Source organism: Miniopterus schreibersii (assembly GCF_964146895.1).
Source record: "Miniopterus schreibersii genome assembly, chromosome: 9".
NCBI lineage: Eukaryota > Metazoa > Chordata > Mammalia > Chiroptera > Miniopteridae > Miniopterus > Miniopterus schreibersii.
This window is the reverse complement of record NC_138118.1, coordinates 15692810-15706237: the sequence shown is the minus strand read 5'-3', so window position 1 is coordinate 15706237 and position 13428 is coordinate 15692810. Positions and strand designations below refer to the sequence as shown.

At 37.1% G+C, this 13428-nt stretch overlaps 1 protein-coding gene across 2 annotated transcripts in view; it reads left to right on the top strand.

The window, feature by feature from the left end:
- Positions 1-7: 7 nt before the first annotated feature.
- Positions 8-13428, top strand: part of KLHDC10 (kelch domain containing 10) — a 46620-nt gene continuing 33199 nt past the window's right edge. For both annotated transcript variants that reach the window (XM_081148087.1, XM_081148086.1), the window contains exon 1: positions 8-276. In XM_081148087.1, the coding sequence (XP_081004213.1) occupies positions 105-276 (172 nt within the window). In that variant the 5' untranslated portion in view covers positions 8-104. The remainder of the gene's footprint in view (positions 277-13428) is intronic.

The following is a 13428-nucleotide window of genomic DNA, read 5'->3' as shown; positions in this document are numbered from 1 at the left end:
TCCCCTGTCTCCCGGGTCTCTTAGAGGAGCCCAAGAAGGAGGCTCGGCTAGTGCCGCCGGGCCAAGGGCTGCCGGGACCGGGCTGCGACAATCGTTAGCGGGTCATGTCGGCCGCCCAGGGCTGGGACAGGAACCGCCGGAGGGGAGGAGGCGCCGCGGGCAATGGTGGCGGCGGCGGAGGTAGCGGGGCCGGCGGGGGCAGTGGGGGCAGCGGGGGTCGGGGGACTGGCCAGCTCAACCGCTTCGTGCAACTCTCCGGACGGCCGCACCTGCCAGGTGAGTCGCGGGACGGGGTCCTGTGGTCCTCACAGCTCGCGGGCGCGGCGGGAAGGTGGCTGCTGCCTTTTCTTTTCTCCCTGGCTTTCTTTTCCTTGAGAGGAGGAAAGGCAGGCCCCACACATCGCAGAGGGACCGGGGCTGAGAGGAAAGGAAAGGTGTCTTTGAGGTCAGGGAGGGAACAGGGACGCGGCGGGGGGAAAAGTATTTTTGCTCCGTTGAAAGCTTTGTAAGGAGAGTTGTGTTTTCTTTTCAAAGGAGAGCCCCCTGTCTCGTTGACGTTCCCAAACGTTTGGCTCGCTCGGTTCCTTTTCCGCAGTTTGATTTTTGTGAAAGAAAGACATGGGCTTCTGGCTGTGGAAATTATTTTTCAAAGGGTGCTGAATTGAGGAGAGAAGAGGGGGGAGCATTCCGAAGAGTGATTTTGTAAAAACCACCTCGGGTGTGTAAAAGTTAAGCATTTTGAAACAAGAAAGGAGGATGGGGGGTGGTGGGGGGTTCTTGGGAGGTGGGCGGGAAATAGAACCGAGAGAATTAGGGAAAACTAGTTACATTATTCATATTTTGGAATGCCCGGAGACAGAACGGATAGTGGGGCTGGATTTTAAGGAGAGAAAACGAAGATCAAGAATATACTGACAAAATTATGCCGTGTCTACTCTATAAAAACAGCTGGTTAAGAATTGGAAAAATGTACCCAATGCGATTATTTCACGCTTTGGCCCACAATACCCTATCCTCGAGTTCAGATGCCTTAAAAAACGAAGGCAAATCAAATCGATAGGTACGTACAGACAATTGTAGAGATACACATTTGTAAGTAAATATCCAGTGTAGTAGAAGGAAAGGTAGGGAAGTAAATACCACACAGAAGGTCAGCTACTAATTGGGCAAGCTTATTTTTACCATGAAGAGAACCATCAGGATGATGTGTTCATCATTCACCACGTTTTTTGTGAATAATGTTGAAGTTGATTTTATCAGTGGTACATTTAGCCGATGAATTTTGAGAACGTGATGGTTTTTGAATTGTGTTTATTACAGTGCCTTGTACTTTTAAGTAGTCAAAAAATGTTATTTGATTAATTTGAAGATAACAAAGGAAATTTTGCACATTCAACGAGACAATTGCTTACGTTTGTGATAAGGTTATTGCTGTGTGGTAGAAATGCACATTAGCCCATTTTTATGCGCCATTGAAATTAACATTGAAGTAATTTTAAATTGTCAAATGTATAATATACCAGGAGTTGGTTTTAAGTTGATAGGATCAGAGTGGGTATTTTACAGTTGCTAAATGGTGTGTGATCTTTAACATGAGAAAGAAAAAAGAAGTCTTTTTTCTCACCCCAGATTAATAGCAGAAACATATTTTTGTGTATTGATTTTATGTATTGATTTTTGTGTACAGATTAGAAGATAAATCTCTTACCAAAGGCTATCACCAGCTTGCCCTTTACTACTGCAAGATTTGATCTTATATTAATTACACCATGGGCTTCAGAGGCATTTCCAGGCTCCAGGAACCTGGTTGATGCACTTCCTCACTGCTACCACTTGATGGCAGTGGAAGCCGTGATTTCTGATAAGGGGCCTGCTTGTGGAGCTATTATTTCTGCATTCTCTTAGCACGAAAGACCAAGAAGGGTGTTTGTCCAGAGGTAAAAAGATAAACGTGTTTAAACTGTGAGAATTCATGCGATGGGGTCATCAACCTCTTCTTTCAGCTTTCTTTTCCACATCTTTTCTTCCCCAAGTAGGCAGCCTCTGTCTTTTCTTCATTCTCAGATTTGGGAACATCTGATATCGTAATACATACTTTGAAATTTTTTCACATCAATACTTTATTTCCTTAAGTATTACATTTAAGCTTCCCTTCTCTCTTTGATTGAAAGGTTTTACTTTGAGATATTTAAAAAGATTTTAGGTGATGCGTAGGGATAGAAATGTCTAGGTCTGTTTTATGGCTGAACCTGGAGGTAAAAAACAAATAAATAAATGCTTAAGTTTTTGTAGCTAACATTCTCTTTCAACTCTAATCCCATTTTCCATTTTTCATCCTTTCCTACCAACATTTCCAGATACTGAGCACCCAGATCCCTTTCTTACATTTGCACGTTTACCTTTTATTCAGCCCTCATTGAAATAAAACAAAACAATCTGGTCTTCCTGGAGCATTGTCTCTCTCTTTCATCAGTAACACCTTTATCCTTGCAGTTATGCAAATTTCAGATTTGGGCATCCTCCTTGACATTTTCTTTTCCCTTGCGTTTCAGGTGTAATCAATCACCAAGTCCTATTTATTTTATTTCTGCCCTCACTCCAGTCCATGCTGCCCTCATCTGGCACTTAGGTCTCCTGCAGTAGTAGCTTTCTAAGCAGTCTTCCTGCTTCTACTCTTGCCCACAATTTATACAACATGCTCATCTTCTGCAAGCACGAATCTGTTCCCATCTCCTGTTTACAGCCCTTTACTAGCTTTTCATTGCTTTTAGGATAAGGCAAAAATCCTTAATATGGCCTAAAAGGCACTACACGGTTTATAGTTAATTTTCTATTTAATTCTACATCATATGGCCTTGCCCTTTGATCTTTTTCTACCTCCTTAGACATATTGTGCTCCCTTCTGCCATAGGGCCATTGTACATGCTATCCAGTCATTCAGGAACCCTCTTACTCATCCTTCTGGACTCTCTCTTTTTTTAACTTTTCTTCCATTGGATCTCAGCTTGATCACACTGTGTTTTTTCGGGGAAGCCTTCTCTGACCTTCTTATTTGTTCCTTCTCCCTATACACATTCATAGCACCATGTGGTTGTCCTGCGCATACTTACCATTTGTATGTGATTCCTTGATATGCATGAATTTATACTCTTGATAGATACACACACACACATACAGATACGGTGTCCCAAAAAATGTGTACGTACCCATTATTAATTCCAATGGGTTATCTCTGAAAAGAAAGAAGCATTAATTGAGCTATCAGCTGTTAAAATATGTATACATTTTTTGGGACACCCTGTATACATACCCACTTGAAGTATATGTGTATATACATATATATTCTTAAATCCTAAATTAATACATTGGCATTATGTATAAGCAGTTAGGTTCTTGTGAATTTGAATTGATTAATGTGGTTCATTCCCCTATAGGCTCCACTGACTCTGGACAAATGAATAAAAATCAAGTCCTTAATCATAAAAATAGTGGACTAGACTCTCCGTGGTGACAGTACAAATGATATTTTGTGAAACCCTGTTTGAGCAGCTTCTTACCTTTTTGCTGTCTCCTAAAATACAATAGTGACTATTTGCCCCATAGGCCAAGAAATTTCATAGCTTCTTGGTCCTGGATTTTTACTAACTCATCATCTCCATACACACAGTTAAAGAATGGGGAACAGCCCGGCCAGGCGTGGCTCAGCGGTTGAGCGTCGACTTAGGATCCAGGCGATCGGGGTTCGATTCCCGGTCAGGGCACATGCCCGGGTTGCGGGCTCGATCCCTGGTCTGGGGTGTGCAGGAGGCAGCCGATCAATGACTCTCTCATCATTAATGTTTCTATCTCTCTCTCTCCCTCTCCTTTCCTCTCTCTGAAATCAATAAAGATATATTTCAAAAAAGAAAAAAAAAAAAGAATGTGGAACAGTGCTTTTTGTAGAGGAGGTATGCAGTGGTAGAGCTCAGGGGCAAGGAGATGATGGGGATAATGGAACCCAAGTTAAGATTGTGATTAACTGTGAGTTTGATCAAATACCATGTACAGTTTTGGCTGGGAAAACAGTTAAAACATTGTTGCTAATGTAGGAACTGTAAAACTGACAAAAAGGAGGGAAAATATAACAATTGGTAAAGCTGGGTAAAAATAATACTGAAATCTTATAGTTTTAAAATGGGATATATGTTCATGGTCTAAAATCCAAATGGTACAAAAGAACATATGATAAAAGGCAAGTTTTCCTTCTACTTTTGATCCCAGCTAATTGGCTTCTTTTTCTAGAAGCAACCAGTGATAAATTTTGTGTGTGTGTTCTTTCCAGAAAGATGGGCGGGGGGGGGGGTGTCGAAGGATGGTAGCATTTCTTTCTTTGGCTGGGCATTTAAAATGTTTACAGTTGTGCTAATGCAAATGATGATACTATGAATATTCCTGTACATGTATAATTCTGTACATTGAATGAGTCTGTCTTTAGGATAAATTCCTAGAAGTACAATTGCATGTCAAAGGATATGTACTATTTAAATTTTGATAGGTTTTGTCAAACTGCCCTCCACAGAGGTTGTACCAGTTTATGTTCCACTATTGGTGTTGGAGTGCTGGCTTCCCATACCCTTGGTAACAGAGTGGGTTATCAAACTTTTTAAAATTGCCAATGTAATAGGTATATTTTTTCCCATCTTTTCAGTAGGTATAAGAACCATATTTGTTCCCTTTATTTATAGCATCTACTTATATTTTTTATTCATCTGGATATATATTTTTTGTTCACTTTTCAATTGGCATGTTTAATACTGTTTATGGAACTCTGTTTTTAGGAAATTGTTTTTTTGTCTTTGATATACATTACAGACATTTTTCACAGTTTGTCACCTGGCTTTTGACTTTAAGAGTATATATGTTTAGAAGAAATGAAAAAATTTTTACAGTTGTAATTATCAATCTTTTTTGGATTTTAAGTTTTGTGTCATAAGAAAGGTCTTCCCTATTTCAACATTATTTCTAACTAAAATGAAAATGAAAATTCTTGGTTTTTCCCCTGGTACTTTTATAATTTTATTTTTAAGTTAAATGTGCTTATCCGTACAAGATATAAGTTGTGTAAAGTGTAGAAGTGTATAGGAATCTAACTTTACTTCTAGATGGCTACCCAGTTATCACAGTATTGAAATATTGTCTATAGGCGTACTTAGTTCCTACATATAATTTTGGGTTCTGTTGGACTTTTATTGTTTCATTGATCAGTTTACCTGTTTATACCTAATGACTTCATTCTTTGATTATAGTCCTTTCTCATTCTACTTCCCAGGGTTTTCCTGGATATTCTTGCTTGTTTATTTTTCCATAAAACTTAAAATTAGTTTATCAAGCTACCTTCCCCTATCCTGCTGGTATTTTTATTGGTACTGCATTATATTTATAGATTGATTTAGAGATAATTGACATCCACTTGAGGTTAAATCTTCTGTTCAAGAACAGGATATATATTCATTTCTTGTTGTTCAAATTTTCTTTTGCACCCTCAAAAACATTTGAAATTTTTTTCATATGGACCTTTCACATTTCTTGTTATGTTTATTCCTTGGTATTTTCTCTTTTTTGTTGCTATTGTAAATGGAGTTTCTACTTCTATTATATCTTTTATCTTATTTGAATATGGGAATGCTGTTAATTTGTGAGTATTTTGTACATAGCCACCTTTGGAATTCTAATACTTTCTGTAAACAGTCATAAAAAGATAGTTGTTGACCTGGCCAGTGTGGCTCAGTTGGTTGGGTGTCCTATGCACCTAAGGGTTGCCGGTTTAATTCTGAGTCATAACACATGCCTGGGTTGTGGGCTTGATCCCTGGTCGGTGGGGGCATCAGAAAGTGGCTGATGTTTTGCTCTCACATAGATGTTTCTCTCTCTCCGTCTCCCTTCCTCTCTTTTTAAAATTCAATAAAGAAAAATATTTAAGGGGGAAAAAAGATAGTTGTTTTTCTTGGGTTTTGCAGTTAAATAATTATAAAATTACCAAATAAAGATAGTTCTATCTCCTTCTTTACAACTTTAATACTTATTTCTTTCTTTTATCAAGTTGATTTGTTTAGTACTTTCTAAAAATATTAAACAATAAGATAGTAGTGGATCTTTGCCTTATTCCTGACTTCAATGGCATGTTGCTACTGCTTTCCTATTAAGATTAGACCTGCCCGGCTAGGCGTGGCTCAGCGGTTGAGCATTGACCTAGGATTCAGGAGATTGAGGTTCGATTCCTGGTCAGGGCACATGCCTGGGTTGGGGGCTCAATCCCCAGTCGGGGGCATGCAGGAAGCAGCCGATCAGTGATTCTCTCTCATCACTGATGTTTCACCTCTCTCTCTTTCCCTCTTCCTTCCTCTCTCTGAAATCAATAAAGATATATTTTTAAAAAAAGATTAGACCTGACTTTAGATTGAAGTGTATGTATTTATCATGTGAGAGTAGTCAGCTGTTAACATTTTATTAAGATTTTTTAGTATGGAAGTAAATTTTGTTAAATGACTTTTCAGCCCCTATGGCAATTAATGTAATTTTTCTCCTTTGATCTACTACTGTAGTGAATTATACTAATAGATTTACTATTACTGGACCTTGCATTCCCTAATTCACTCACTCTGTCATCCTGTATTATTTTAAATATGCTGCTGGGTTCTGTTCACTGAACTTGATTTAGAAATTTTGTATCACTCCTCATAAACTAAACTGCTTTGTTTTTTTCTGTGTTTTCTCTTTGTTGAATTATGCCACTTTCATAAAAATAACTTCAGACTCTTCTTTCTATGATTTTTTCCCTCCCCCCCCCCTTTCTGGTTAAATGGCATTGAAGTTAAAGGTTTGGTTGAATTGCCCATGAAATCATTTGACCTTGAGTATTTTGGAGATATAGTAGCTCTTTGGCAATTATCTATACTTCTGTGATCATTTAACTGCTTACAATTTATAACTTTTAGGGGAAGCTTTGATAATTTATATTATCCAGAAAATAATCTAGTTCATCCAAGTTTACAAAATTATTTGTGTGAAGTTGAGCAAGATATCCTTTTATGAGTTAAAAAAATTTCCTGTGTCTGTGATTACATTTTCACTTTGCTCATTATCATTTCCTATTTTGTGCATGTGAGGCCTTGCCTCTTTTTCTTGTTTAGAACCAGCTCTTGGGTTTTTAAAATTAGTTCTCTTTTCTCTTTCTTATTTTTTAATTTTTTTTCTTTCATTGTTTTAAACCCTTTCTTTAGTTTTTCTTAGGTTTATTTTGTTATTGTTTTTCTCTTCTTATGTTGGATGCTTAATGTTCTTTTCATTCTTTCAAAATATTTAAATGATAAAATTTCTTTTGTATGTTGCTACAGTTGTGTCCTGTAGGTTATAGGCTACTTGTTGTAGTTATTTTATAAATCACTTGCAATTCCATTTGTGATTTATTTTCTCTAGTACAAGAGTAGTTAATCCTTTTAAACTTTTTCTTAATATTTCCATTTATGATTTTAATAGCTTTATTGAGATATAAATTCACTTACCATTTAAAGTGTACAATTCAGTGGTTTTTAGTATATTCAGATATGTGCAATTATTACCACAGTAAATTTTAAAACATCTTCATCACTTCAAGAAGAAACTCCATATCTTTTAGCTGTCACTCCCTTATCCTCCTGCTCATCTTCCCTCCCCCTCCAGCCCTAAGCAACCACTAATCTACTTTTTGTCTCTAGAGATTTCCCTATTATGGACTTTCTCGTATGAATAGAATCATATATTATATGGTCTTTTGTGACTGCCTTCTTTCATAGTGTATAATGTTTTCGAAGTTCATCCATGTTGAGGCACAAGTATTAGTGTTTCATCCCTTTTCTTCCTTTCTTTTTTTTTTTTTAATCCATTTTCTTGGCTAAATAATATTCCATTGTATGGGTATGTCACATTTTATCCATTTATCCATCAATGGACATTTAGATTGTTTCTACTTTTGGGCTATTATGAGTAATGATGCTATAAATATTTGTGTACAGATTTCTGTGTGGACATATGCTTTTATTTCTCTTAGGTATATACCTAGGAGAATTGTTCAGTCATGCAGTAATTCTGTGCTCTATGTTTAACCTTTTGAGGAACTGCCAATCTGTTTTCCAAATCAGCTGGAATTTTACATTCCTACCAGCAGTATATGAGGGTCCAGTTTCTTCACATCCTTGTCAACACTTGCTATTATCTGACTTTTTGATTTTAGCCATCCTAGTGGATATGAAGTGGCATCTTATTGTAGTTTTGTGTTTGCATTTACTTGATGACTAATAATGTTGAACATCTGTTCTAGATTTTTTGACGTATAGTTGACATCAAGCATCTTTATTTATTTTTAATTTTTATTTTTTTAATATCTCTTTATTGATTTCAGAGAGAGGAAGGGGGAGAGAGAGAGAGAGAGATAGAAAGATCAATGACGAGAGAGTCGTCATTGATCAGCTGCCTCCTGCAGGCCCCCAATTCGGGATTGAGCCCACAACCTGTGCATGTGCCCTGACCAGGAATCAAACCTCGATTTCCTGAATCCTAGGTTGATGCTCAACTGCTGAGCCCTGCTCAGCCGGGCTATTTATTTTTTTAAAATCCTCACCTAAGGATATTTTTTCCATTGCTTTTCGAGGAGAGTGGGAAGAGAGAGAGAGAAAGAAAAAAACATTGATGTGAGAGAGACACATCATTGGTTGCCTCCCGCACATGGCCCAACTGGGGCCAGGGATTGAGCCTGCAACTGAGGTATGTGCCCTTGGCCGGAATCGAACCTAAGACTCTTCAGTCCTTGGGCTGATGCTCTAACTACTGAACCACACTGGCCAGGGCATGACTTGCATTTTTGAAAGCTCACTCTAGCTGCTGGATGGAGAATGGATCATGAGAAATGATAGAAGTGAAGTATAAAGGCCACTTAGACTACTGTAGTAGTCTCCTAAATAGATGATGGTGACTTGGACTAGGGTACAGTGGTGTAAGTGGTGAGAAGTGATTTAATATGAGGTGTATTTTGAAGATAGCATTAACAGGGTTATTTTGAGGTATGAAGGAAAGAGAGGAATCAGTATGACTCCTAAGTTTTTGTCTTGAGCAACTAGATGAGTGATGGTGTCATTAAATGAGATGGAACAGATTGGAAGAAGCAGGATTTTGGGGTTAACCAAAAGTTCTGTTGTGGCTGTTAAGCCTGACATGCCTATTTGACCTCTAAGTAGAGGAAATAGGGTAGGCACTCTTAAATGTAAATCAAATTCAAAGGAAAGGTGGAGGCTGAAAATATAAATTTTGGAATTATTAGCATATGGATGATATTTAAAGTCAGTGAACTAGATGAGATCACCAAGGAGGGTTTCATAAAAATAAGGGCAGAAGACTGTAACTCTTGAAGGTGTGAAGGAAAGGAGAAGCAAGCACAAAGGTCAGTTAAATAGGAGGAAAACCAGGACTACTTGGTTTCACAGAAGCCAAGAGAAGCAAATGTTTTGTGAAGGAAGGAGATCTTGTCAGATGTGCCGGAGAACTTGAGTAAGATAAGGTTCTAAAATGATGGACTCTGTACTATTATTACAGTACTATAGGGTATCATTGTGGGTATAGTAGGCTTCTGTGGGCTGGCCAGGGGAGCTCTTAACTATTTATAGCATGAGAAAATCAAATCACAAACTGACATAAATTAAGAATTTTGAAATGCAGCCTAATTTTTAAGGTTCACTTTGTTTATTCTCCCTGAACTATTTTTGAGGCCATTCTTTGGTGTTTTTGAACCCCCAGATCATTAGACTGTTACCAGTATCTATACTGGACAAACTTATGGAGTGCATAAAAGTTATGCTTTCTTAAATATGTAAATTTGATTCCTTTTATTAAACTCATCCTTTCCTACCCCTTGTATTATTTAAATTAATTTTGTAAAACTGAAAATTACTACATAAATATTGTAAAATCAAATAGTATACAAGGCAGCGTGGCCGGTATGGCTCACTTGGTCCCATGCACCAAGAGGTCACCTGTTCGATTCCCAGATTGTGAGCTCATTCCCCAGTAGGGGGTGTGCAGGAGGCACCAATCGATGTTTCTCTCTCATTGATGTTTCTATCTCTCTCTCCCTCTCCCTTCCTCTTTCTTTAAAAGTCAATAAAGACAAATGTTTTAAAAAGTGTACAAGGGAGACAGAATCTCCTTAATACCCTAGATCCTTAGTTCTGTAGTATCACCCCAGAGGTATCATCTGTTAGAGTTCCTGGTGTATCTTTTCAGAAATAGAATGTGCACATGTATGCATATAGGTATATGTTATCTTTAATTTTAAACAAATTGAAGTACAACATAAAGTATTTTTTTGAACCTGTTGTGGTTTTTTTTGTTTTTTTTTTAAAATATATCTTTATTGATTTCAGAGAGAGGAAGGGAGAGGGAGAGAGAGAGATAGAAACATCAATGATGAGAGAGTCATTGATTGAGCCTGCAACCGGGCATGTGCCCTGACCGGGAATCAAACCCGGATCGCCTGGATCCTAGGTTGACGCTCAACCGCTGAGCCACGCCCAGCCGGGCTAAATTTTTATTTTACTAAAAATATATTTTGGGGATTGGTCTATATTAGCACATTTAGATTGATCTGATTTTTCTTCATGGCTGAAAGTATTGCATTGTATGGATGTACAATAATTTACCAGCCACACAAATGATATTTATTTAGATTGTTTCTGGTCTTCTATTTAAAAACATTGCTGCAATGCATAGTGATAAATATTTGCCAACTTACTCTTTAATATTTGTGTTATTATTTATTTATTTATTTATTTATTTATTTATTCTCACTCGAGGATATTTTTTCCATTGCTTTTCAGAGAGAGTGGAAGGGGGAGAGAGAGAGACATCAATGTGAGAGACACATTGATGGGTTGCCTCCTGCACACCCCTTGACTGGGGTGAGGGATGGATCCTGCAACCGAGGTACGTGCCCTTGGCCAAAATCAAACCCAGGACCCTTCGGTCCGAAGGCCGGTACTCTAACCATTGAGCAAAGCTGGCTAGGGCTAATATTTGTGTTTTTAAACTTTTCTTCAAGATACAGAACTTAAAAACTCACACTTATATTTATTCCTTTATTTTACTCAACTTTTCCCATCCAGCTAGTCTTTAAGTCCTATGTTTTCCTTATAATAATATTACTAGCAAGGCACTTTTATAACCCTTTATTTGTAACCCAGTGAGAAGTAGGTACTGTTATTACCCCCTTTTCATAGAAAGGGAAGCTGAGCCTGAGGGTCATATAGCTAGCAAGGGACAGAGCCAGGATTTGCACATGGGTAGTGTGGTTCTAAAGTCCAGGCTCTTCACTGTACTGTGCTTTCTCTGCTGCCCATCTTTCCCAGTTCTTTCTGTTACTGCTGTAATTCAGGCCTCCATTGCCTTAAACTAGACTATACTAATAATGGTTTTGTCATTCCCAGTGTCATTTCCTATTCCCAGTCTTCTTTTTCCTATATACTGAAACAAGATTAATTTTCAAAAGCACAACTAGGATTATTGTTTCCCAGCTCAAAAGTGGCTTCCTGTAGCATTTAGAGTCCAGCCCAGTCTCATGCTCTTCCCTTTTATATTTGCTATACTGTTAGTGAATTTGCTTCAAGCTTTGTCTAGGATGTGATCATTGAATTGTCTATAAGACTAGATAATGAAATTAGGAGTATGATGACTAGCCAAAAAATGAAATAAGTAGTCTTTGGAGTTGAATGGTGCTTTTTTTTAGTTGTTTCCCTTTTTACCCATAGTAGCTCCTGCCATATGGTTTCAACAAACTGTCAACTCAGTTAATTTAAATCAGATGTGTAATTGATCAAATGCTAACCACAAACATCTTGGTGTCACATAAAACACATTCCTTTAAACACGCAAAAACCCACAAACTTGATGGAAGAATATGAAATTTCTAAAGTGCACTCTAAACTGGGTACTTTAGAAAGAGGTATTATATTTAGCTTTAAATAAACGTGTATGTACAAAACAAAATATTGAGAAAACCTTTCAGGGAGAGAAATAACTTCTTAAAGCTACATCAACATTTTTCTGCTCAATTTTGAGTTGCAGTTTGAAACTTATTGCTGCATTTATAGGAAAAAAATGCTTCAATGCAAATGTTCTTGTGAAATGTTATCCTCTGACATTTTTATTTCTGAATAAAGAATAGTTGTTCTTTCTGGATATAATGCTTCTTGCAGATGTCTTACTAGACATGTCTACTTTGGCAGTATTCGTTATCTGACATTTTTTTGGTTTGCATTTAAGATATTCTTATTGGCTCTCTGCTTGTAACTTTAACAGAATTATCAATTTATTATAATAGTTTGTTTTTAAGTATTAGAGTTTTTTAAACATTTCTTAAAATATCAGGTGTTAAAATTTGTTATTTAGTGATGCCGTGTTGCTTTTTGCTAGATTTAGTCCAACACAAGCTTTTCTTACCTTTGATTAAGTCTAGATATTTCCTTGAAAGATACTGCATTTGCCAGCAGAAAATGGTGGCTTGAGAGGAGGGGAAGTGAGTTCATAAAGAACAGTTGTGTTTTCACTTTCAAAATTGATTACTTACCTAGTTTTAATCAAGGAACAGAATGGGAAATAAAAGTAATAAATGACATTTCTGGGTATAATTATTTAACATTAAAATTTTCAGATTTTCTTCTGCTTAGTTGCTTAGTTTTACTTGCAGAAATAGGGAGGGCTCTGTGTGTCTATTGAACTACCCATCTTTGGTGCTCCTTAAAGGAGGGCGGTTGCAAAATTTTAGTTCATCAGGCATTGTTAAAATGTATTGATTAAAAATCTGTTTTTCATATTTAGTCTCCTATGTCTGCATTCACCCAGTACATAGTCTTTTTTTTCTCTCTCGCAGGGAAGTTTTTGAGGAGACAGGTTATTCTCTGGCTACTCAAGTTAGAGTGCAAGAAATCCAGAAGCAAGAAAAGACCAAATAATGTAGTCTGATTCTCAAGTGGGTTATTACTACAAATTTTTTATTTCAGTATAATTAGGATACAAAATTTAGTTGTTAGTAAGGAAACTGATTGGGTTATTTTGTAGGGTTTTAGTGTGATTTCTAATCTCATTCTTTTAAAAAATAAAGTTTTGCTAGAGATAAAAAGGAAGGAGACTATTGAATTAAGAAAAACAGATCTTCTGGCAATAGTTTACATTTCAAGAGAGACACATTGACACAGCTACACACAGAGCACAAATGCAGGCAGTCTTTTAAAAAAATCTTAAACACAAAAACAACCTATACAGTAAAAAAGAAGTTTAAAATTAACTTTTTATCTTTTTCCTTCTTCTGAAACTCCTTAGGATCATAAAATGTTAAAATTGAAAGACCTTGGAAGTCATCTTGCCCTA